At 51.0% G+C, this 24130-nt stretch overlaps 1 protein-coding gene across 1 annotated transcript in view; it reads right to left on the bottom strand.

Annotated features, from left to right (window-relative positions):
- Positions 1 to 5918: 5918 nt before the first annotated feature.
- Positions 5919 to 24130, bottom strand: part of DBH (dopamine beta-hydroxylase) — a gene marked incomplete at its 3' end in the record, with an annotated part of 32017 nt that continues 13805 nt past the window's right edge. The window contains exons 2-13 of the mRNA XM_083374858.1: positions 19448 to 19594; positions 18399 to 18659; positions 17596 to 17772; positions 16860 to 16962; positions 14359 to 14525; positions 13910 to 14053; positions 12410 to 12448; positions 11638 to 11697; positions 9377 to 9504; positions 8133 to 8292; positions 6237 to 6340; positions 5919 to 6183 (exon numbers count right to left, since the gene is read on the bottom strand). Of these exons, the coding sequence (XP_083230984.1) occupies positions 5919 to 6183; positions 6237 to 6340; positions 8133 to 8292; positions 9377 to 9504; positions 11638 to 11697; positions 12410 to 12448; positions 13910 to 14053; positions 14359 to 14525; positions 16860 to 16962; positions 17596 to 17772; positions 18399 to 18659; positions 19448 to 19594 (1755 nt within the window). The remainder of the gene's footprint in view (positions 6184 to 6236; positions 6341 to 8132; positions 8293 to 9376; positions 9505 to 11637; positions 11698 to 12409; positions 12449 to 13909; positions 14054 to 14358; positions 14526 to 16859; positions 16963 to 17595; positions 17773 to 18398; positions 18660 to 19447; positions 19595 to 24130) is intronic.

Raw genomic sequence — 24130 nt, 5'->3', positions numbered from 1 at the left:
GAAGGCAACTGGAAGCCAGTGCAGCTCATGAAGCAGAGGTGTAATATGGGAGTATCGGGGAGCCCCCAAAAGCGTCCGTGCAGATGCACTCTGTACCAGCTGAAGCTTCCGAATGATTCTCAAGGGCAGCTTTGCTTTGCAGTAGTCAAGACGAGAGGTCACAAGTGCATGGGTGACTGTACGTAAGGCATCCAGGTCCAGATAGGGTCGTAGCTGGCGCATCAGACGAACCTGAGTGAAAGCCCCCCTAGTCACAGCTCCTATGTGATCTTCTAAGGAGAGCTGTGAATCTAGGAGGACACCCAGGTTGCGAGCCCTATCTACGGGGGGCAGTAACTCGCCCCCAATATTAAGGGATGGAATACTCTGAATATCCTGACATGCCGGTATGTACAGCCATTCAGTCTTGTCCGGGTTGAGTTGAAGCCTGTTCCTCCCCATCCATTCCCGGACCGCTTCCAGGCAATGGGACATCACGTCAAGGGCATCACTGATGTGGTTTGGGGTTGAGATGAAAAGCTGGGTGTCATCAGCATACTGATGATAACCCACTCCAAAACCATGGATGATCTCACCTAGCGGCTTCATATAGATGTTAAACAGGAGAGGTGAGAGGACTGACCCCTGAGGAACTCCATAAATAAGAGGCCTCGGGGTCGATCTCTGGTCACCCGCCAACACCCACTGTGAACGTTCCAGAAGGTAGGAGGAGAACCACTGAAGAACAGTGCCTCCCACTCCCAATCTCCTGAGACGCCGAAGTAAGATACCATGGTCGATGGTATCAAAAGCCGCAGAGAGGTCTAATAGGACCAGGACAGAGGAATGACCCCTGTCCCGAGCCCGCCAGAGATCATTCATCAGAGCGATCAATGCCGTCTCCGTGCTGTGTCCGGGCCTGAAACCCGATTGGTACGGGTCTAGATAATCAGTATCTTCTAGGAACAGAGGAAGCTGATGCGCCACTACGCTCTCAACAACCTTCGCAAGAAAGCGAAGGTTGGAGACCGGGCGAAAGTTGTTTAAAACAGCTGGGTCCAGGGAAGGCTTTTTGAGGAGGGGTCTCACCACCGCTTCTTTCAAGGCTGTGGGGAAACTGCCGTCTTTCAATGAAGCAGTTACCACTCCATGGATCCAGCCTTGTGTCCCATCCCGAGCCGAATAAACCAGCCAGGAGGGTCACACCTTTGCTCCGCGAGCTGCATTGGCTTCCAGTTGTCTTCCGGGTGAGGTTCAAGGTGTTAGTAATGACCTACAAAGCCCTACATGGCATGGGTCCGGAATACCTTGGGGAGCACCTGCGGCCGGCGTCAACTTCCCTCCGCCCAGTACGCTCCCACAGAGAGGGCCTCCTCAGGGTGCCACCGGTCAAAGAATGCCGACTGGTGGCCCCCAGGGGGAGGGCGTTCTCTGTGGGTGCACCGGATCTATGGAACCATCTTCCAGTCGAGCTCCGGATGGCGCCCGATCTCTGCTCCTTCCGGCGCGATCTTAAAACCCATCTCTTTGAACAAGCTGGCCTGGCCTGATGGGACGGGGTTGGATTTTATAAATGGATTTTAACTTTTAATCTGTATTAATTTATTACGGGCACTGTTGTTTAATTACTTTTTAATAATTTTTAATTTTTGTATCTTGTTTTTATGTATTGCCCTGTTCACCGCCCTGAGTCCTTTGGGAGAAGGGCGGTATACAAATTAAATTAAATTAATAATAATAATAATAATAATAATAATAATAATAATAATAATAATAATAATAATAATAATAATCTTGATGGGAACATCCTGCATGGGCTGCATTGGTTGCCGGTTGCCCTCCAGGTGAGGTTCAAGGTGCTGGTCCTTACCTATAAAGCCCTACATGGCTTAGGCCCGGGATATTTACAGGACCGTCTGCTGCCAGGAACGACTTCCCATCGCCCTGTGTGCTCACACAGGGAGGGTCTCCTCAGGGCCAGACAATGTTGGCTGGCGACTCCCAGGGGGAGAGCCTTCTCTGTCGGGGCGCCTACCCTTTGGAATCAGCTCTCCTGAGAACTTCGGATGGCCCCAGATCTCCGGTCCTTTCGTCGCGACCTAAAGACACACCTTTTCCAACTGGTCGACCTGGACTGACGACAGGGGTTTTAATTTTGTTTTAATTTTTATTGGTTTTTAGTGGGGCTTTGTAAAATTTAATCTCTTTTAATGTTTGTATTTATTGTTTTTATTGTTGTTTTATTGTTGTTAGCCGCCCTGAGTCCTTCGGGAGATAGGGTGGCATACAAGTCCCATAATTAAATTAAATTAAATTAAAACCTGGAATTAAGGAGAAACTTTCTGGCAGTGGACAGAGGACAGTCAACCAGTGGAACAGCTTACCCACAGAAATCATGGGCGCTCCATCACTGAAGATCTTCAAGAAGAAACTAGACATTCACCTGTCTGAGACAGTATAGGTCCGTGGTGGTGAACCTATGGCATGTGTTCCACTGGTGGCACACAAAGCCCTCTCTGTGGGCACGAGTGCTGTCGCCCCAGTCCTAGGCCTTCAGCTGGGTTTTATAAAACCTTTTTGCTTTAGGCCTCCAGCACTGTCTGCAAAACAGAAAAAAAAGGTTCAATCAATCAATTTCAACTTGCGGGGAAAAAAGAGATCTTGCAAAGTTGGAATTGATTGATTGAACTTCTAGTCCTACCCAGCCACACCCACCCAAATGGCCACGCCACTCGATGATACATAAGCGGATTTTGGGTTGCAATTTGGGCACTCGGTCTCTAAAAGGTTCGCTATCACTGGTATAGGTTCTCCTGCTTGAGCAGGGGGCTGGACTAGAAGACCTCCAAGGTCCCTTCCAGCTCTATTCTATTCTATTCTATTCTATTCTATTCTATTCTATTCTATTCTATTCTATTCTATTCTATTCTATTCTATTCTATTCTATTCTATTCTATTCTATTCTATTCTATTCTATTCTATATTGAAACACTACTAACCCTTAGTTCTTCTTGTCCTTAGACTAGACATATTCAGTTCCCTCAACTCTTCATTGTACCGTTTATCCCCCAAATGCTTAATCATCTTTGTTGCTCTTCTGTTCAGTATTTTAGTATTCTAGTAGTATTCTAGTAGTATTCAAGTATTCTGAACTACTGCCGAATCTGGTCCTTGGTGAATCTGTTAGAGGACGTTGTAGCAGTAGAAGTGCTGGCAAAATGAGGAACATGGGATGAATGGAAGGAATTGCTTTCCATCCCTTCACTTGTGGTGAAGGGATGGAAAGCAATCATCAATATGGAGAAAATCTGGGTGTAGCTCCATGTCTGGGAGACACTGATGAAGCGGGCACAGCAGCAGCTGCCTTTTCTGCATTGCATGAGAAAAGCACACCTTCCTTCTCCTGTCCTGACCACTTTCCATAGAGGGACGGTCGAGAGCATCCTGTCGTATTGGAAGCATCCCTGCTTGAGAGAATGGTGACGATGGCAGAAAAGATCATTGGCAGTTCTCTCCCTTCTATCCAGGACATGGCATTATATGGTGATGCTTAAGCAGGGTCTGCAGGATTGTCTGGGATGCTACACATCCTCTTCATGACCAGTTTTCCTGGTTACCTTATGGGAGGAGGGGGCATATATATATTTAGGAAACAGGGTGGTTTGTTTGCTGATCATAACAACCTCCCAAACACCAGCCGGTTAGTTCACATGTAGAAGTAGCTGATTTCTAAGTTTTGCTGGGGGCGCATGTGATAACAGCAAGTCCTCCCCCCGCCCCATCCCCCTCTGTTGGAAGGGGAGGAGATAGAGCAAAGGCTGGGGAGGAGGCTCAGCTTCCAGCATCCCTCCCTTCTTTCTGCATAACCAACCAAGCTTTCTCTGAGAAAAAGGCAAGGAGGGTGGATGTTTGAGGCAGAGGCTTTGCTGTTTCTCCCAACAGCTTCACTGAGCCTAGTGCAAAATTGCAGGTGAGGTGGGTCCCGTAGGCAGGGGAGACAAATGGGTAGGTAGGTTTTTATTTACGGATGGATTGTATTTATAGCTCACTTTTCCCTCACTGAGAACCAATTTGGCATAATAATTGAAGGCCTCAGACCAGGAGCCAGCAGACCAGGGCTTGGGTCCTGCCTGAGGCATGCAGTCAGCCGGGGAGCCCTGGCCAGCCCCTTCCCCAGCCCGGGGAGAAGTAGGCAGGGCAAAGTATCCCAAAATTTTCCTAAGAAAACTCCAGGGATTGGACTCAACAGACTCAGCCAACCAACCAAACCAGATATCCTCCAAAGCTACAGCATATACAACACTCCCTTTTTCCCACCCCCCCAATCCCCATGAAGGGAGGGGCCTGGACCTGTGGCAGCCCCACAGCGAGGGGGGGGGGCGGCAGGCCAGGTCACCAACTCCTTGGGAAGGCAAGAACTCCTTGGATCTAGATGGGCACTGTCAGAACCCATTTCCTTATTGGAGGGTTGATTCTGTCCCTTTCTTTCTATGGGTTTTGTCATTCTTCCGAGGGGGAGGGGTTTCCTATGGGATGTTTATTTCTCCTTTTGCTTAGCTACAATGTATCCTCTCTGCCTTTTCTATCTGCTTGCTCTTTGAACTGGTTCCCCTTGATGTCAACCTGGGGTGAGAAAGGAATGTGCCTCCGGCCCTCTGGCTTATCTCTCGCTATGGATGGTAAAGGTGTGAAGACTCAACAATGTCTTCACAGGCATGGGAATGAATGCCGTTATCAGTTTTGTTCCCACAGTGGACTTAGCGATTGGCTCGTTTGAACTGACCGGATAAACTATTGGGGTGGGGTTTTGCTTGATGGTTTGCTATTGATCTGAGTGGGAAACCTTCAGATCCTGCCTTTTATGCCTGCTGTCAGCTTCTCCTAATAAAAGTTCCTTTTGGGATGCAAGTGTTCCAAGAGTCCTGCTTTCTTGGGATGAAGTTTTGAAGCGGGTCCTTACAGGTGCTCAAAATAAAGCTCTGAGACTCCGCCCCTCTTTATGCCTCTGCCTTAGCTGCTTCCGAAACAGTGTTTTGTTTTGCTTATTTGCCTTATATAGAGGCAGCCATCTGATTTATGTGGGGTTTTGATTATCTCCCTTCTGGGCTTAAAAGAGGCTTCGGTCCCTCTTACTCTGGTCTATTTCCCCCTGGCCCTCTGCACCCCATGACTTGAACTGGGGTGCCCCAGCTGCTTATCTTCACTATTGTGCCACTTGTCAAATTGCTCTGGAGATGGTGCTCATTTTTCCTTCACAGTAGCAGGCATGTTCCACAACTGGAGGTGAGGAGGGAGGAGAAAGGCTGCATGCCTGCATGTCACCCAATGCGTGTGTGTACACATTGAGGTGCAATTATCACAATGTGAGCAGGTGTGACTTTCTGCCAGAGCACAAGTGAGATCTCTTGTGCTTGTGCAGAATCAGGTACCACAGTGACACTGCTGACCCAGCCCCCCCACCCCACCCCAGAGAAGCCAGGCCAGACATGCCGCTACACAAATCTTGGCTAGCCCCAACTTCCCCTTTATTTGGAAGCGGCTATTAAAGCTTCAGGATAGAGACTGGTGGCGGGAAGGACCAGCCACGGCAGAGTGAGAGTCGTGGCTAGCCAGGGGCCTCTGGAGGGTGAGAGGAAGGGTGGTCCAAAGCCACGACTCTTACCAGGGGGCCACATTTGAAATTTCCTTGCTTTCAAAGATGCTTGCCAGTTTGCAATTGGTTTCCGTTATCCAGATTATTAAAACAATGGACAGTTAACAGTCGAAGGCCCTTTTATCACTACCTTTATTGGGATGTGCTTCTAGAGTCCATTGTGAGGGGAAAGCAAAGTGTCAGAGGAACAGGGAAGGAGAAGACAGCCTGGGCAAGGCACCCGCAGGGGCGTGAAGGAATTTCAGCAAGCAGGAATGGGGGGTGGGGGGGGGAAGAACATACTCCATCACAGAGCCACAGATGGGAATGCCTGAGAATATCGTTCCTGGGCTTGGAGGGAAAGATGCCGTGTGCCCATCTGCAGCATCTTCCCACTCCATCTAAGGTGCTGCAGGCCTCCCAAAGGATTTCCAGCAGCAGCAGCAGCAGCAGCCTCCAGGCAAAATCCAGCTGACTGCAGATCAGAGCCCTTCCTCAGAGAGCAGAGACGCTGGCACTTCCTCTCCTCCCCAAGCAAAGCCTTCAAGGTCTGGAGTACCAGCAGAGTAGAGCTAGGGATGGATGAAAGAGGCCCAAGGCTCCATCTCACTGAGCCTTTGCTAACTTGACTTGGATCGGGGCCAGGGGCTGACGGTCTTCGCAGTGAGCAGGAGCTGCCGTGGGCAATACTTGGGTGATTTTTGGTAAAGGCTGCTTTTCCCATTCACCCTAGAGAGAAAAAAGAGATTATAAGGGTCTGGAAGGGCAGACTGTAAGACCAGCCTGGCAATATGGCCCACCTTACTTGGAAAGTTTTTTTCTTCATTAGACTACTAGTACAGTCATGTGGCTTGTCAATGGTAGGGGTGTGATTGTCTCTTTGGTAGTTCCTTGGTTAGGGCAGGGCTTTTCAACCAGTGGTACGGGTACCACCACCTGTGGTACGCGACCATCCTAGAAAAGTGGTAGCGGGGGTAGGGGAATGAGCTGAACCAGTGGCAGCACCACACAAGCCTCAGTGAGAGACGGCTGGAGCTACAGGGCTGTCAGGGCTCAGCGGAAGCACCAGGATCAGTGCTGCTATCCAGCTGATCAGCGCTTCTTCGGGGCTGTCAGGGCTCAGCGGAAGCACCAGGATCAGTGCTGCTATCCAGCTGATCAGCGCTTCTTCGGGGCTGTCAGGGCTCAGTGGAAGTGCCAGGATCAGCGCCAGGCTCCAGCTGGTGCTTGGCACTGAACCTGGTGCTTCTGCTGAACCCTGAAGAAGCACCAATCAGCAGCACTGATCCTGGCGCTTCTGCTGAGCTCAGAAGAAGCGCCGATCAGCTGGAATGTTGCAGCATCTCCAGGGCCTTGTGATTTACATTCAGATGCTTGGCAACTGATTCATATTTATGACGGTCACAGTGTCCCAGGGTCACCAGATTGTTGGGGGCAATTAAGCTGACTTTGTAATAATGCCGCTTGGGGGGGGGGGCGAAAGCAGGCATATACATAGAATGAAGGCTACTGCTAAGCTTGTAAGCCGCCCTGAGTCTTCGGAGAAGGGCGGGATATAAATGGAATAAAAAAATAAATAAATAAAAAATAAATAAATAAATGTGGAGTGACCAAAACCTGCTGCAACCACCCAGCAGATGGGGGGAATAAAAACCAAACATCCCCCCCACCCCACGCCCACTGCCAATCCTCAACAAAAATGCTCACAACAATGAAAACCTCGGACAGGAGGGTGGGCAGGTGTCTTGCTCGGCTGTGGCTTGGGGGCCACTTTTTTCAGTGCCATTGTAACTTCGAACAGTCACTAAGTGAACTGTTGTAAGTCAAGGACTACCTGTACTTCATCACATTTTTCCTTTTTTGGGGGGGTGTCATCAAGTTTTTTACACCTTGCTAGGTGACTGGTGGTACTCGGATGTTGCCATATCCTAAAGATGGTACGATGAAAAGTTTGAAAATCTCTGGGTTAGGGCATTGTTTTTTGCCTGATTGTTTGGTGCCAATCCCTGCTTATCTGGGTAGAGGCTGCTGGAGACAACTTGTTCTGATCTTTTTGTTTCCCTCTTAGCTTTTTCATTGTCTCTTTTGAATGGCTTGTAAATATGGTGGTCTATATGGCTGATTTGTCTGAATGCCAAGTTTCTAGAGAGGCCCTAGTGGGTTTGGTCTTAGCTTGGTCTAGGATTCTCACAAGTTTCCAGTGGAAACTGTCTCTCACACAGACAGGAACACAATTTCTTTTGCTCGGAGTGACAAGAATTCTAAAAATTCCAGATTTAAAGGAGTCTCATTTCAATCTTCTGAAAATTCTCCTTTCAGCCCTGAGCAGCCTCCACCTCTCACAAGCTTGAGAGACACCCAGTTTGTGGGCAGTCAAGAGCCCATATGGTACCAGCCCCATCCCAATCAAAAGAGTCCATGAGAGGCCAGATTCAGCCCAGACCAAGTGATTAGCAGAGCCCTCCAGCACCAGCCAAGCTCGCCCAAGGATGTCCCAAGTTTCCCCAGAGGGTCTTCCTACCGGAAACCGGGTAGCCGAGGATTTATTGCAGTGCATGGAAATTGGAGCAGAGTCGTAAAGGGCTCTCAGGACCTGTCTGCTGAAGGAGTTCCAAGAGACAGAAGAGAACTGCCTTGTGACTGAGGCCTCTGGGCATGTGCAGATGTCTTCATCATTGAATCTACCAGAAGAGAAATGCTGTGCATCAGGAACGGGGAAATGGAGTGGGGGGAGGGCAGAGGTTTCCAACTGCAAGAGCAAAGAATACAGGAGCCTCTTTAAAAGGCTCTGCAGTTTTTAGTGTGTTTTGGTCTTGTGTTTCTCAAGGGTATGGGAGAGATAAGGAACCATCTTTCAAAGGACCCATTTATGAAATTCCCTGTAACATGCAAAGAAGATGAGGGGGAGGAAGAGGTACATCCTTAATTAAAGGCAGAGTAAACTAATCCCAGAGTTACGTGGCATCCTCATTCGTCTACAGGGAGTTTTCAAGTAATCCTCCTCTGGCTGTCATTTCCAGTGCAATCATTGTGCAGATTTTCCCCCGGCACCACTGGGCCACAGCTGGAAGCACTGGGACTCCTTCCTCCCCCCCCCCCAGGCCCGTGTCTGGCAGAGCCAGAGGGGCAGAGGAAGGTGGGCTGCAAAAGAGGCCACCCTCTCCTGGGTTCTCCAGACAAGCAATCACGCATCGTCCGTCCTCTGGTGCTCGAGAAGGGAGCCACACAGGTTGGGGACCAAGCAGAAGACCTGCCACCCTTTGCCCTGCCCGGCTCCTCCGTTGTCAGGACAGCATCTACTAGTTTGTAACCAGCCCTGCTTTTAATGGTATTCATATTTGTATGATTATAGATCACAAAGAGGGTCTCATAATGCCGAGATCCAACAGTCTCTGCCCCAACGGGGCTCAGAATTTCCCAGTGAGCCTCTCTGCAGCCATGGCCACCTCCAGCAGGAGAGAACCGGCCAAACCAGCTGCCAGAGGGACGAGGACGGTCCCCAGCCTGTATGCAGCCCCCCCACTTCTAGCCCCGTTCCAGACCAGCTGCTCCTCGAGGCAGCCCTCACTCCCTCCTCGGTCTGCGGCCAGAGACATCCTTAGGAACCCCCAACAGAAGTTCTTTCCTTGGCAAAAGCCGCAGTGGCAGCAGCATCTTAAAAGCATTATTATCCCCTGCCTGGGATGTCCGAGTGCTGCTGCTGCTGCCCCTGAAGTGGATTTAGGGGCAACAAGGAAGCCGCTGTCAGTCCCTGCATCACGTTACCTGTCCAGAAGCTGAAAATAGCGGTGCAGGTATCCTGGGTCAATAGCACTTTTGCACAGCTCCAGCTCTGTCTGGGGGTAGTAATGGACGTAGTTCACACACATCTCTTCCATGATTCCAAATCCTCCCTTCATAAAAGGGAAGTGAAGCTCCTCAGCATTTCCCCCACACACAGAAAGTCCCCCCCAAGGTCCCCCCCATTCATCCCCTTTGCCTCCATTTTGCCTGCTCCATCTTTCAGCCCACAGCTGGGACTATGGGTGCAAATCAATGCTGGACTGTGATTGGCTGATGCAAATTCCCTGCTTGCAGAGTGATTTATTTTCCTAGTTTGGCCAGCAATGGGGGAAAGCATTGGCCAACTGGGGAATGGAAGCCCATTCCCAATCTCTGGCAGTGCTGCCTTCCCCTTGACTCTAAGCTGCCAGGCTCCTTCCATCCGTTCCCAGAAAAGCACCCAAGTTTGGCAGATGGCAGCAGACACAGAGGTGGCTGTGTCTGAGGGATCTTGGACAAAAGGACTCCCCTGCCAGCATCAAAACTGCCTCCTGTCTCTCTATGGGCATGGGGATTTCTGGTTTTTTTTGGGGGGGGGGGGTTCTGCCATTCTTCTGGGGGAAGGGGAGCTTGGGGTTGCTACAGCTTGGGGTTGCTTGTTTCCTTGCTCTATTCTCTTTGATGTTTCTTCCTCGGGTGAGAATGGAATGTGCCTCCGGCCATCTACCTTGTCTCTGGGCGTGGAAGAAGAGGTGCGGAAACCTAACAGCCTTGGAAACAGTGCCTTATTGCTCCGTTCCCCCCAAATTTTCACACCTGTGGATTGGCATATTTGAGCCATCCAGATGGACAATTGGGTGGGGTTTCCATTGACACTTTTGACTATTGATTTGCATGGGAAACCCTCAGATCCTGCCTTCTACTACTGCTGTCAACACCTTCCAATAAAAGTTCCTTTCGAAATGATGCTCATTTGAAGAGTTCTGCTTTCTTAGGAGGCTTAATTGAGGCAGGTCCTTATACTCCTGCAAACTCCAGGGGCACATCAGGCGTTGATCTGGCTGCTGACCCCCAGAACTCCTTTATCTGCTCTGCTGCGCCTGACAAGAGGGTAAGAAAGGAGCCGAGGGTGGCTGGGTGCAGAGGAGACCCTCAGGGACTCTTTTCCAGGCCCTCTTCAGCCTTGGCTTGTCAGGAGGCTTCCTTGGACCGGCTGGGGGTATGGTATTTCCTATGTGGTGTTGTGGAGCTAATGCAAAGGGAGTGTTTCCTATGCTGCTTCAATCTAACAACATTCTAATATGAGCTAACACCGTGAGGGGGCTACCAAAGAGCCAATGCAATTTGAGGTACTATTCCTGAATTCTGCTTTATGCCTGCATAAGTCCAGTTCTGGGCACCTTATTTTACAAAGCATAAAATGTAAGGGTTGGAAAGGATTCTGGGGATCATCTGTTCCAACATCACCCTGCTGAGAAAGAGAGCCCAGGGGCCGCCTGAATACCAGAAGGACTCAAATTAATTCATGGATGTCCAGATAAGGATCGTGAGAGGAGCAGAAAGCCCAAAGGCATAGAGAAGAGGAGAGAGGAAGGAAAGGAATATAAGCAATCCTTGCTTAATAATGCTAAGTGGGACTGGAAACTGTCACTAAGTGATGCAATCATAAGTTGAAAACCCTGTGACTGTCATCAAGCGAGAACTGCACGAGTTATTAAGCAGGGACGTTGTGTAACCACGACTAGTGACACACTGCCAGCTTTTCCATTGACTTTGCCAGGTGGAATCCAGCAGGGAAGATTACAATCACTCAGAATGTCCTAACTGTGAGCTGGGTCGCAATCAAGTGACCGTGGGGGAATCTGCCATGGCACAAGGGCTGGTTTTAACTTCCACTATTGTCAGGCTGAACGGTTGCTGAGCGAGTGGCCATTAAGCTAGGACCCTCTGTAATGATCATTCTGGAGTCGTGACTTGGAATAACGCTTTTAAGGGCTCTGGAGGCTAACAGGAAGGTCAGCTGGGGAGTGGGGGGGCCTCTAGTGGACCAGATGACCATCCTTCTGAGCTCCTGCAGATGAACATAAAGGCTTCTCTCAGTCGCTGGTTTCTGACTTTAGTCTCGGGACAGCATTTCAGAAGTAGCCCAGCACAAAATTCATGAAAGCTGATTGCTGGAAGGGAGTTCCATAGCCTCTGATCGGAAAATTACCTTCCAGGGCAAATAAGCATTTGAGAATCCTCCAGCCTCCAGCCCAACTCACCACTGTCGTCTCATTCCTGTCTTCAGTGTTGTACATGCAGGTGGTCCTCAGCACATCGCCCTGTGACAGCAAGCAGGCAGGCAGGCTCAGATACAGGAAAGCAGGGCCTCCCTTCTGCACTAGCAGATGTGTGTTGTTGTTGTTGCTAATGTTGTTGTTGTTGTTGCTAATGGCGCCACCCTTGTGGGTCTTCTCCAGGGGTTCCCTGTGCAGAAGCTCTGTATATTGGCTGCTGGAGCTCAGAGCATAGAGGAAGGGCCAGCCTGCAAGAGCCCAGGCCCTGCGCTTGGCGCACTCACCTCACCTCAACAGGGCCCAATGCAGGCGTTAGGAGGGCTGGGAGGAAGAGAGGGCACCTAGAGCTGCTCTGGCCAATGCCCCCCTTCCTCGCAACTGCACTCCTCTGCACCAGCCCAGGGCCGGAGGAGAGGGCCACGGGCCTTGAAGACCGAGAGAGCCCTGGGGAGAACCCCGAGAATGCAAACTCTGGGCAAAGGAGCCCCGGGAGAGCCTCCGGACCCAGATAGCCCCACTCCTGTCGGCTGGCCTGGCATCCCCCGCTGCCACCCAGCGCCTCCCTCCCCACATCCAGGCCCCTGCCCATTATCCAGGCGGAGGGAGCCCTCCTGCCCAGGGACGGCTCAGCTTCACGTCAGCATAAGAAGGGAGCTCTGAAAAGGAGCCATTTTGCTTTCCAGTTAGGCTACTTTTTCTCCGGGAAAGAAGGGCAATTCCGAGGGTCCTTTTCCAAAGCGGAGAAGCACTTGCTTACCGGGTAGACAGAGACCACCTTCTTCAGCATGCGGATCTCCTGAAGAAAGGGGGGGAGGAAAGGTTGGTGGGGGGCATCGGCAAAGAAGGGGCAGCGGGGAGAACAGGAGATAAGACGCTGTTGCCTTCAAATGTAGTTAGTTGTTAGTTCTCGATGCATTAATCAGATTGGTATCCCGTCACAATCCTGAAAGATGCTCAACAGTTGACAAGCACCAATCAAACAAGCTGTTCTCCTGATACAGGACATTGGACCCCCCAATGCTTCCTCTCTTTCTTTCACTGGAGGTGCAATGTCGCGCGGTCGCACAGAGAGACGGACACTTGAGCTGGGTAGTACTTCTTTATTTGATCAGGAATGAAGCTGAAGCTAAGGGGTTACCTGGCGTCTCTTTATACCTGCCCAGGTGAATCGCAGTCAATAGATTCAAACCTGGGCTTCCCGCCAGTGCAGGTGGCCAATGGATTTAAACCCTGGCTTCCCGCCAGAGCTGACCATGCCCTGGGGCTGTCAACGACTCGCTCTATTCAGGCTTTCCCGCCAAAAGCGGTTATAGCCTGGAGCTGTCCAGCCCCCTGCTGTGCTGACATTTCCGTGTATGCTTTAAGAACATACACTACACCAGGCCAGATCACACTGGAGGTGGGGGGGGCGCCATTCCACAGTACTGTCTCCCCCCATGGAAAAATGCTTCTGGCTGGGAGGCAGCAAGACCCTCACAGCCCCCCAACGCAGCTCCAGCCTCAGCCCAAAGCGTCTGCTCCTGAGGCATCAGGCCAACCTCCTGCCCCAAGCCCAGAGCAATGGAGAAGGCTTCGCTTTGGAGAAAGACCCCGACCTAGCATGGGGGGGGGGGTGGCAGATCTGCTCGCCTCTGAAGGACCTTGCAGCGGGTCATGGGATTTTGGCATCGGTACGGCCAGCATGGAGGTCCTGGCACAAGAGGGGGCTCCCACTTATCAGGAACTGCTTGCAAAGCAGCTTCAAAAATGGCCTTCAGCTTTTGATGTTCCTTTACAATTTCAATTTATAACAAATATCAGTGGGGAGGGGGCTTCCCCGTGGCTGTCCTGAGGCAATCTACATTTCTTTCTGCAGCCCTCCTTTGGCTGCTCAGCCTGCTGCCTTTGCCCCCCAGGCCCTCCTCGGTCCCTCCTGCGTCTCTTTCTTCCTTCTCGGCTCAGAAGCTGTTTGGAAGGATGAGGGACGGGCTTCCTCCCGCTGAGGGAGGAAAGAAAGAGGAAGCGCTTCAGAAAAGCCGCAACCGTCCTCCGACCATGTCCTCGCCCCGAGGAAAGAGGGACGACTCCCTGGGGGGCTCTCTGGCTGCCTGTCGTGCTCAGAGCCCCAGGATGGAGGGAGGGGCATTTGTCCAGCAGAATGGCTGCTTTTTGGGGGGTGGCTGGCCTTCCCACTGCTACTTTCAGGAGGGGAGTGAGTTTCTCTTCTGCCTCCACTGAGAGGGAAGGCCACGATGCTTTCTTGGTGCCCCCCCTTTACCTGGAAGTGGGGGCTGTAGTGCCTGTCCCTGCTGACAATTTCCCAGTCCCTCCCTTCGCGGGACAGCACGGTCACCACGCTCCTCCCGGCCAGGTGGGTGTGGAGCTGAGAAGCAAAGATGTGAATCCCAGCAGGTGGCAAAGCCTGCGGAGAGGAGGAGGAAGTGAGACACTGCCCGGGGTGGGGGTGGGGGAATGGGCAGGAAGCCAACCCTGGGACCCTCTGAGAAAGGGACACTGAAGGTGGGGACGCTGATGATGCCAGAACTGGCAGGCCAAGGAAGGAAGGAAGGAAGGAAGGAAGGAAGGAAGGAAGGAGGGAGGGAGGTGGAGAAGAGCTGCAGGCCACGTCTCCCCCCCCAATCCCCCCCCAGTAGCTTTTCCACTTTAAAAGAGAAGAGAAGGGATCTCTAGGTGAGGAAAGCAGCCTAAGAGTGGCAGAGGCCTCACCAGCTGGGTGCACTTGTCCGAGCAGTAGCCGGTGAGGGAGAAATGGCTTTCGCTGGGGGGAATCGCCATCACCGGCGTGTACACCAGGCCCAGCTCCATGATTCCCGCATCATACTGTCGGAGGGAGGCCGTGTAATGGAGTCGGATCCCAGAGGAGTCATGGCGGCCTGGCAAGAGGCAAAGGGGGGGTGTTGTGCAAAGTCCTTTTCTGCTCAAGAATGGGCACCCCCTTCATCACAAGGAAGGCCCCGGAGAATCCAGCAGGGTCCAAGTTACGCTAGGGGCACAATCCTGAGCGTCCCCCCCCAGCCTATTGCTGATGCTCAGCAGGACGGCATGGACAGCTGCTGAAGACCTTCCCCCAAAGAAGCAAACTACTCATAAATGATCCTAAAGATGCCACGCGACCTTGGCATATGTGCCCTAACCACTCCAGGGTGAGCAGGGTACAAGAAGTAGAAAGTAGAGGGAAAGATACCCCCCGCCACCGCAGGTTGTCAGAATCCATTTATATTTCATTTCTAACTCTCTTTTCTGTGCAAACCCAAATCTCACACCACCCCCCCCCCTTTGGATTCTGCCATTCCCAAGGAGGAATAAACATGGGGGTTTATTTCTTCCACTTCCTTTCCTTAGATGTAACTTTTTGTTTATCTAGCCTGCCTGTTACCCATCAATAAGATCGATGAGAGGCATTCTCCCTCTCATCTTACGGGCAGCTAAGAAAGGGGGTGGGGGAATCTGGTTTGTTTCTCCGGATGGAATGTGAAGGGGAGGGATTGATTCTGCTACGAATGGACTGATGTTTCTCCTTTTCCCACGAGGGGCTTGACACCTGGAACTCGGCTGATCCGGAACTGACCGAATGAACTGAGGGGTGGAGTTTGCTCGGGGACACTTTAAAAATATCGATCTGTGAGGGGATTCTTCAGATCCCTCTATCATCTATGTCTTAGTAAAAGTTCCTGCTTGGATAATCTTGTCTCCAAGAGTCTTTCTTTCTTAAGATGTGGATTGGCGTGGGTTCTAACACAGGGTCTGCCCTGAAAGAGCAGCTGGATTCTGCAACGAGACAGCCAGCAGTCCCTTCAGATCAGAGGAGGGAGCACCTGGGTCCGGTTCCAGGATGGGCCTTTGGCAGGGAGAGCTCCACGAGGACCCCAAGTCCTCCTCACCGTGGCTATCCTACTGCCATCCAGGTGGCAGAGAGGATGCATCTGCGTCACCCCTTGCCTGCTTGCCAGAGGTGGGCAGTCAGAAGTGGTGAGCGGAAGGTGAGTTCCGATGAGGCTGATGGAAACTGCCAGATCCGATCAGCAGCTCAGCCTTCCAGAGCCACATCGGTTTCTTTCATCTCCCACACAGGAGAGCAGCACTCCTCTGCATCCAGCCAAAACAGGGAGTTCAGATCACTTGGGGCTTTCACCCCAGATTTCCCCATAAGAGGAAAGGGTAGAAGACCATCAACAAGTGGAATCAACTACCTCAAGATGCACTGCTTTGGTTTCAAGGCGTGTGTGTGGGGAGGGAGCTTCCAGTTCTGATCCAGGCAGCCGCCCGTGATCTGCGGGGGGGAATCCGCTGGGAGCTCTCCCACCACTAGCCTTAGAAGCAGCCAGCTGTGGGGAGATTTCGTGGCACCCAAAGGAGAGGGTTGCTATGGCCAGGCAAGCAAACCTTGATTTGGAGGCTGCTGTCCTCTTCTACTGGCCACATTGCTGGTGGCTATCAGAGCAGCACTATCTTCCCAGGAGGCCCTGGGGCTGCAGCCAGAGAGAGCTCCTGGCCGGCTTCTTCTTCTGAAGCCTCCCTCCTGGGCTGCCCTTTGGCACATCACTGTCCAAGCATGACAGAGGACCTTATGGATGGAAAGGAAAGCCCCCATTCCCCAAAACTGGCTTGCCTCCCAGCCCTTGGTGTGAAATACGACTGACACGCAGATGCTTGTCTAAAATTACCCTTGAAGAGCCAAGGAACAGAACTCTGAGTTTATGTAAATGCGGCCCCTCCTGGCTTCCTTTTTTAAACCTGCCAGCTGTCAAAACAAGGCAGTGCAAACACGGGAAAGGGTGCTGAGTTAGCTGGGGGGCCCTCCTTCCTGGGCCAGTGAAAGGCGGCAGGGATGGGGGAGCTTTCTCAAGGGGGAGAGGGGAGCACGGGCCCTCTGGAGGTCTGGACTCATCTGCAGAATGACTGTCCCTGCTGACAATTTCCCAGGCACCTTTCTCAGCTGCAAGCTTGCCAGATGTTGCTTTCGTTCTCTTTGGGGGAGGGGGCGATCTTGGCTTAATTCAGGCAGGGGAAGAGGCAGCCCAAAACATGAATGGTGAGAAGGCTGCCTTGTTCCTCCTGGTCAAGGCCAGTCCCAAAGAAAGCCTCTGTTGCTCCTCTCCAAGACTCTGTTGCTCCTCCCTGCCTCCCTCCCCTCCATTCTCTTTCTGATCCCAAAGCCTCAGGATCAGACTCCAGAGGCCAGCCCACGTCTGCTGCGTCTCGCTCACCTTCGAACTGCAGGGGGTTATGGTAGTGGACTTCCAGGCGCAAATATTTGGAGGAGCCAGGACCCCCAAAGGCTAGCCCTGCGTCTTCAGGATAGTAAAAGGCCTGGATGAAGAGAGAGGAAGGTATCGCGGTTATCCTTGGTGAAAACTGGTCCTCTTCATCAGCTCAGCCCGGTCCTTCTCTGGGTACATCACACCAAGGGTCCCCCGATATTTCTAGCCAGGCTTTTATCAAAGGGTGGGATGGTTTGCAACAACACTTTGGGGTTCAAGCCTCTGCCCCCCCCCCATGAGCTGCTGCTTTATCACCTCGCTCAGACCCTCCAAACCTCCAGAATCTGAGGAGCTCAGAAGAGGCTGTTTTAGAACGGAGACCCAATGGCCCCATTGCAAGAGCCTCCTGCCCTGAAAGTCAGCTAGGATATTTTGAAATAGGACTCTGCCAATGCTTGGGCTGCTCTCCATTGCTCCAAACCCCACAGAACCCCCCTGGGACAAGCAAGGGAGTCCTGGTGACTCCTGGTGGGAGAGGCAGGTCATGACTTCTTAATTCAAAATGTTCCTGGAGGCCAGGATGGTTGATTTGGGGCAAAAAACAGCCCTGACATCACCTGAAGCATTGTCTGAGAACAGAGGAACCAGGGAGGCTTCCCACCCAGATCCTTCTCCATATGCCCCACCAGCTCTCCATTAAGGCCCCTGTCTATCATGATGGGGGGGAGGTTACGAGGCTCACCTGTGCACCCATCGCCCAGGCAGCCAAGACATGTCGACAGAAATCCAGGTGCTGAGGCTTCATCTTGGAATGGCAGGGGCCGCTGTAGTGTGGGAAGGCCGGGAAGCGGGGGCTGCATTGGAAGACCTCCATGTGGTGGACCAGGGCTTCATTCCCGCCTGTGACCACCGGTTCATACTGAGGGGGAAGGGAAGAGGTGGTGACCCCCAAGCCCTGCGGCTCTGCATCCGCTATTGATGGAAGAAGCAAATTCTCCACTTTGTCTCTTTAAAGGCTGGGATGGATAAAAACCCCCTCACCATACTGGAGGTCCCCATTGGGGTCCTCTGCAAAGAGGATTCTCCTTGATTCTCAAACTGAAGCAGGTGGAGTGTTAGTATTGCTCTCTTGTTCTGAAAATTCACAAAAATGGAAAATGGTCTTCCACTGACTGTGATGAAGGGACTTTCAAACTGAACCTGCTCCTCCCTCCAGCTGGATGTGAAGAAATACCTCAGTTGACTGAGTTAGGCCTGCCTCCCGAGTTCACACAACATGCTAGCTAGATTCTTAGAACCCCCAGTCAGAAGTAAACTCAGGCAAAATCCTCTGTTCCCATGATATGTGAGGCCCAAACTAAAGAGGTCCAGCTCACTCGGCATGCTGGGACAATGCAGAATCCCAGCTGGGGGAGATGCCCCCCCTGCAGAGGCAGAATGCCCCTCCCCCTCCTCTTCTGAGAGGCAGAAGGAACAGAGGGACAGAAGAATGATTTTGGAGCTAAGGAAGAAAAGGGGGAGGTGGGGGCCAGTCCTTCTACTCACCATGACAATATGATGCTTTTCAAAGCCATCTGGAAGTTCAGTCATGAAACACCAGTACGTGGTCTCCTGGCGGGGAATGGTCACATCTGGGACCCGGATCTCCATGGTCTTTAGGTCCCCAGGCAGTGGGGGAACTTTGATCTTGGGCTTCAGAAGCTGCACCCGCTGCACTCCCTTCTGGAGCAGAGCAGAGACATTGATGGCTTGAAGAGACGGAGATGGTTTCTCCAAAATGCCGTAAATGAGATGCACAGTTCCGTCCTGGAAGGGAAGTCACCAAGCACTTTATCTCTGAGCCACCAAGGATAAGGGTGGCTGCCTTGAATTAGGTGGGCTTCATTGCTGACCAGGAGAAGCTCAGAAAGTAAGCAGTGGGCACCACGTGTGGGGGTTTGAAGTGGCTTCCTTGGGTTAGAGGATGATCAAGTCTGACGGAAGGGCTAATTTAAAAAGGGAGCAGCATCCTCTGTAAGAGCACAGCACTGAAAATAATTCCCAGCAGAGTCTAGACCAGGGGTAGGCAACCTCGGCTCTTTTATGACTCATGGACTTCAACTCCCAGAATTCCTGAGTCAGCATAGCATAGAGGTTGCCTACCCCTGGTCTAGACAGACACTTTAAGACTGCATCCTACAACAGGCAACGTGAGATAGTAGCTGCCAATTAAGCCACAGCACAGACCATCGGTCTGCTTTTGACCACACAGCTCCATAAGGATGAATCTCTTAAACAACAGATTTCCATTATTACTCTAACGGTATGTTTGCCATAGAATACCCTTAAATTTGAGTCCAACAGTTTCTCTTAACTGAAATTAAAATACTGAAGCCATATGAGCACATAGAAATTACAACTTAAATTGTAAACTTTCAACAGTGTTTTTATCTTTAAAGAAAATTTTAGCAGCATTGCTCTTCAGGTTTTGATTTCCATTTTCAAAACATAAAATTAGATTGTGCAAAACAAAGCATTTTCAGGATATTCTGCTTCCCTCCCTATATTATTCTCTTCAGATTTCTCAAAATTCTTTCTGAAGCAGAAGATTCTACCTCAATCACATAATCCTTTGGATCACAGGTGACAAAGGGCCTCTTGAAGAGGAGGGACAGCCCCCCGCCAATTCTCCGCGCCCCCAGAAGCTGGTAGTTCTGCTGGGCATCCATGTGCAGCTGTGTGTCTTGGTCGCTCCAGGTGTCCTACAGGTGAAGCAAAACAACGTTGGCACTTCAGAGAACCGAGATCGAAGAGGGCATTGTGGCCCAGCTAAAGCATCCAGCCTTGGATTTACACTTGGTAAGGCCCTAAGCTAAAGAAAGCTTGGAGTGCCCTTGTTAAAAATTTCAAAATTAAGAATATAAATAACAATGAACTTGTTTGCAAAATTGGAATATGGATATTCTGAAATTTTGTGAGGCCCTAAGTTGTAGCTTCTTTAGCCCTTAATTGAGATTTAGCCCTAAATCCAGGGCTGAATATTGCTTTGGGTGAGCAGGTTTTGCCCTCTCTACTTAGCTTGGAATTGCCTCATTCCTTTCTGGGGTATTAACAAGAGGAGCAAAATATGTCTTTGGGGTGTCTCTATACACACAATGAACACATTTCATACAGAATGCCAATTCCAAGGACTTTGATTGTGCTTAGAGTCAGCCGCCCTGACTCTTCGGAGAAGGGCGGGATATAAATGGGATTTTTTTAAAAAAAAGGACAGGCTCAAGTAAATACCTGAGCCAAGCTTCTGGCCCTTGGGCTGGCTGGCCCTGGACCAGGCTCGCTTAGCATTTCTTGGGCTGTGGGTGCAATGTTGTGGGTTCAGGAAACAGTCGACGCCAGGCAGATAGTTCAGCTCTTTATTAGGAGGTAGATTCAACAGGGGAATAGGGTTACCTGTGCCCTTTTTATACCTGGCCAGGTGTGTTGCCAGCCAATCAATTCAAACTGGACTTTTCCGCCGAAACCAAACCCAGCCTGCGGCAGTTGCGTTACAGTGGCACCTGGTGGTCTCTGTCGATCTGCGTTCTATACGCTGTAACTCCAATACATTAGCACCCCTTCCCCCTTAAGCATGAACAACATTTCTTTTTTATACATGCATAACTATATACATTTTTTAATTGACTGACACATCCGTTTCCCTATGGTCACACATAGTCTTTGAGATAGGCCGGAGTCCTATGGGTCCTAACTGACTGTCTCTGCGGTCCAGCCCTGTCCTGAGCAGCTGAGTTAGTTGGTAGCCTGCTTCATCCCTTCCCAGTGAACCTGCCCCACTGTCTGATCTTGTAACTGGTTCATTGTGACTACCTTGGGCCAGTGCCCCAGTGTCTGATCTTGTAACCGGTTCATTGTGACCACCTTGGGCCAGTTGTTGGCTGGGTTGAACAGGCTTTTCTGACAGCAGGTCCGGGTCCTCCTCTGCATCAGTTTGGTGGTCCCACAGGCTTGTGGGTACTGAAGGCTGTTCCCCTTGTTGATTGCTGGGCGGTGATCTTTCAGGAGCTCGCCTCCTGACCTGATCAATGTGTCTCCGGATCTGTCGACCCCCTTCCACCCCAATAATGTATGACAAGGGTCCTGTCCGGTCAACCAGCACCCCTGGAATCCATACATGTCCAGACCCATAATTCCTGGCCCAAACCCAGTCGCCAGTGTGAAGTTCTGTTGGGGGGTTGGTTTGTTCCTTTTCCGCAGCCACTCTGTCGGGGTGAAGTCTGTCCAGCTTAGTGATAAGCCTTCTGCCCCAACGAAGTTCCGCTGGGCTCTTCCCAGCGGAAGAGCATGGTGTGGTGTGTTGGTTTAGTAGGAATTGGGCTAACCTTTTTTGCCAGTCTCCACAGATGATGCGTTTCAATGCGTCCTTTGTTGTGCACACCATGCATTCTGCCAATCTGTTGGTGGCTGGGTGGAAGGGCGCTGACTTGTCTAATCGTGTAGGTCCTCATAAAAGCCTAGAATTCAGCGGATGTGAATTGAGGGCCATTATCCGATACCAACACATCCGGGAAGCCATGTATGGTGAAAAGTCCCCTGAGCACCTGGATTGTCCTTGGTGTGGTCATGCTAGTTACTGGGACCACCTCCAGCCATTTGGAATGGCTATCTACTACCACTAAGAATAACTGTCCCTGGAATGGCCCCGTGTAATCAATATGGATGCAGGACCATGGTATGTGTGTGGCCTCCCACTTGTGAACAGGTGCATGGGGCATCTCTGGTCTGGACCTTTGGCAGACATAGCACCCATTCACCTGCTCCTCAATGGCCTTGTCTAAATCCGGCCACCAGAGGTAGCTCCTCGTTAGGGCCTTCATCCTTACTATTCCCAGGTGTCCTTCGTGTAGTGATTGTATGACCCTGTCCCTTTGCTTCTCCGGAATGACTACCCTGCTACCCCACAATAAACAACCCCTGTGCGTGGATAGTTCATTCCTGTGTGTGAAATAGGCCTGGAATTCTGGGCCTGGGCTTTTCCCTTGCCACCTGGTTTCTACCCAAGTTTGCACTCTGCTCAGGATTTTGTCTGCAGTAGTTCCTGCAGCAATATCCTTAGCATTTAGTGGGCATTCTGGCAGGTCCTGGATGGCCAGTATTTGAGCTGCCGGTGCAGGGTCCGGCTCCACCTGAGTTAGTGGCAGCCTACTTAATCCAACTGCATGGCTCATATCCCTCCCTGGCCTGTGTACCAGTTTACAGTTATAGGCCGATAGGAAAATGGACCACCTGAGCATCCTTAGGGATAGAATCTGAGCAGTTTGCCTGTCCGTTGTGAACAATCCCAGCAGTGGCTTATGGTCGGTGAATATGGTGAATTCCCAGCCATACAGATAATCCTGAAACTTTTTTACTCCCGCCACTATTGTCAGGGCCTCCTTATCTATTTGAGCATAATTCCTTTCCACCCCTGACAGTGTCCTGGAGTAATAGGTGATGGGTCTTTGGGTCCCGTCCCCTTCCAAGTGACTCAGGACTGCACCCACTCCATATGGGGACGCATCACACGCGATGCAAATGGGTTTGGATTCTATAAAGTGAGTCACAGTGGACTCACTTGACAGTAATTTTTTTTAAATTCCTGAAAATCCTGTCATGACTCTGGTTCCAGCTCCACACTGCCTGCAGCAGTGTGTGAAGTGTCCAGCAGTCTGTGAAGTGGCTCAGCAATTGCTGCTTTGTTTGGGAGAAATGAATGATAGAAATTCAGTAGTCCCAGGAATGCCTGTAGCTCTGTCTTATTCTTGGGGATGGGGGCCATCTTGATGGCCCTTACCTTGGACTCTGCAGGGTGGATGCCCTTGGCATCAATCCTGAATCCCAGGAATTCTGTGGCCTTAACGCCTATGCTGCATTTGTCCTTTTTTAATTTAAATCCTGCAGCATGAAATCTTCCTAACACTGCCTGCAATCTGTCAGCTAATAACTCTTCTGTGTCTCCAGCGATGAGGACATCATCAAAGTATGGACACACTCCTGGGATTCCCTTCAGAGTTCTCTCCATTATTTCCTGAAAAAATTCCTGGAGCCACAGTCACACCGAACTGCAATTGGTTGACCCTAAAAGCCCCTCTGTGAGTTACAATAGTTTGCGCATCAGCTGTCTCCCGGGTAACGGGGAGCTGCTGATACGTCTGTGCCAAATCGAGCTTAGCAAAAATGGCGCTGCCTTGGAGTGCAGCAAGAACGTGGCTGACGGTTGGAACCAGGTAAGCATGCGGATTAAGTGCTCGATTAATCATGCACTTAAAATCTGCGCAAATTCTAACCTCCCCATTTGAATTGAGGGGGTTAACTATTGGGGTTTCCCACTCTCCCCCCTCTACAGGCTCTAATACTCCTTGTTCCACTAATTTATCCAGTTTGCTCTCAATCTTCAGCTTGAGAGCGAAGGGAACTCTCTGGGGCTTTAATCTAATGGGCCTAACGTTGGGGTCTAATTTAAATGAAATGGGTGGCCCCGTGTATTTTCCTAATCGGTCATCGAACACGTCTGCAAACATTTTGCAGATACCTTCGATGCTGTTGGCCTGGGTTTTGTGAATTCCTGAGATACCGATGCCCAGGGCCTTGAACCAATCCAACCCCACTAAACTAGTCCTCCAGCCTTCAAGCACAAGGACATCCAAATGCCCATGGGACCCCCTGAACCCCACAGACAATGTGGCCTCCCCCTTGATTTTAACTGGGGTGTGTTGAAAATCGGTCAATTTGATATCGGATTTTAACTGGGGTGTGTTGAAAATCGGTCAATTTGACCCACCTTTGGCTCCGGTTGCACACGTGTTTAAAAGTCTCATGTGAAATCACTGAGACCGCTGAACCGGAGTCCAGTTCCATCTGGTAGGGAATTCCCTGCAGACGGATGTCCAATTTAATTTTGGGGACAAGTAACTGGTGAACCCCGGTGTTACAAATTTTAAAATAGTCTATGACAGAGTGTTGGGGGTGCCCAGTACCTGATAATGCTTCGTCCTTGGACTGGATCTCATGTAGGCTGTCTCTGGAGCAATTCCTGCAGACTGCGGTGATGTGGCCAGTTTTTCCGCAGGCCCAACACTTGGCCGTGTGGAATTTGCAGGCCACTGTGGCGTGATTTTCCCTGCAGCTTGCACACATGGGCTGGGCTGTGCCGCCTCTGCAGCTGGAGCACTTGTGTTGCGTCGTTGGTGTTGTTGGCCTCTTCTGGGTTCCCTTGCTGTTGTTGCGCCTCGACCGTTGTTGTGGAACTTGGGTCCGGTGAA

Source organism: Vipera ursinii (genome assembly GCF_947247035.1).
Source record: "Vipera ursinii genome assembly, chromosome: 16".
In the NCBI taxonomy this organism is placed as follows: Eukaryota; Metazoa; Chordata; class Lepidosauria; order Squamata; family Viperidae; genus Vipera; species Vipera ursinii.
This window is presented reverse-complemented; position numbering and strand designations above follow the sequence as displayed.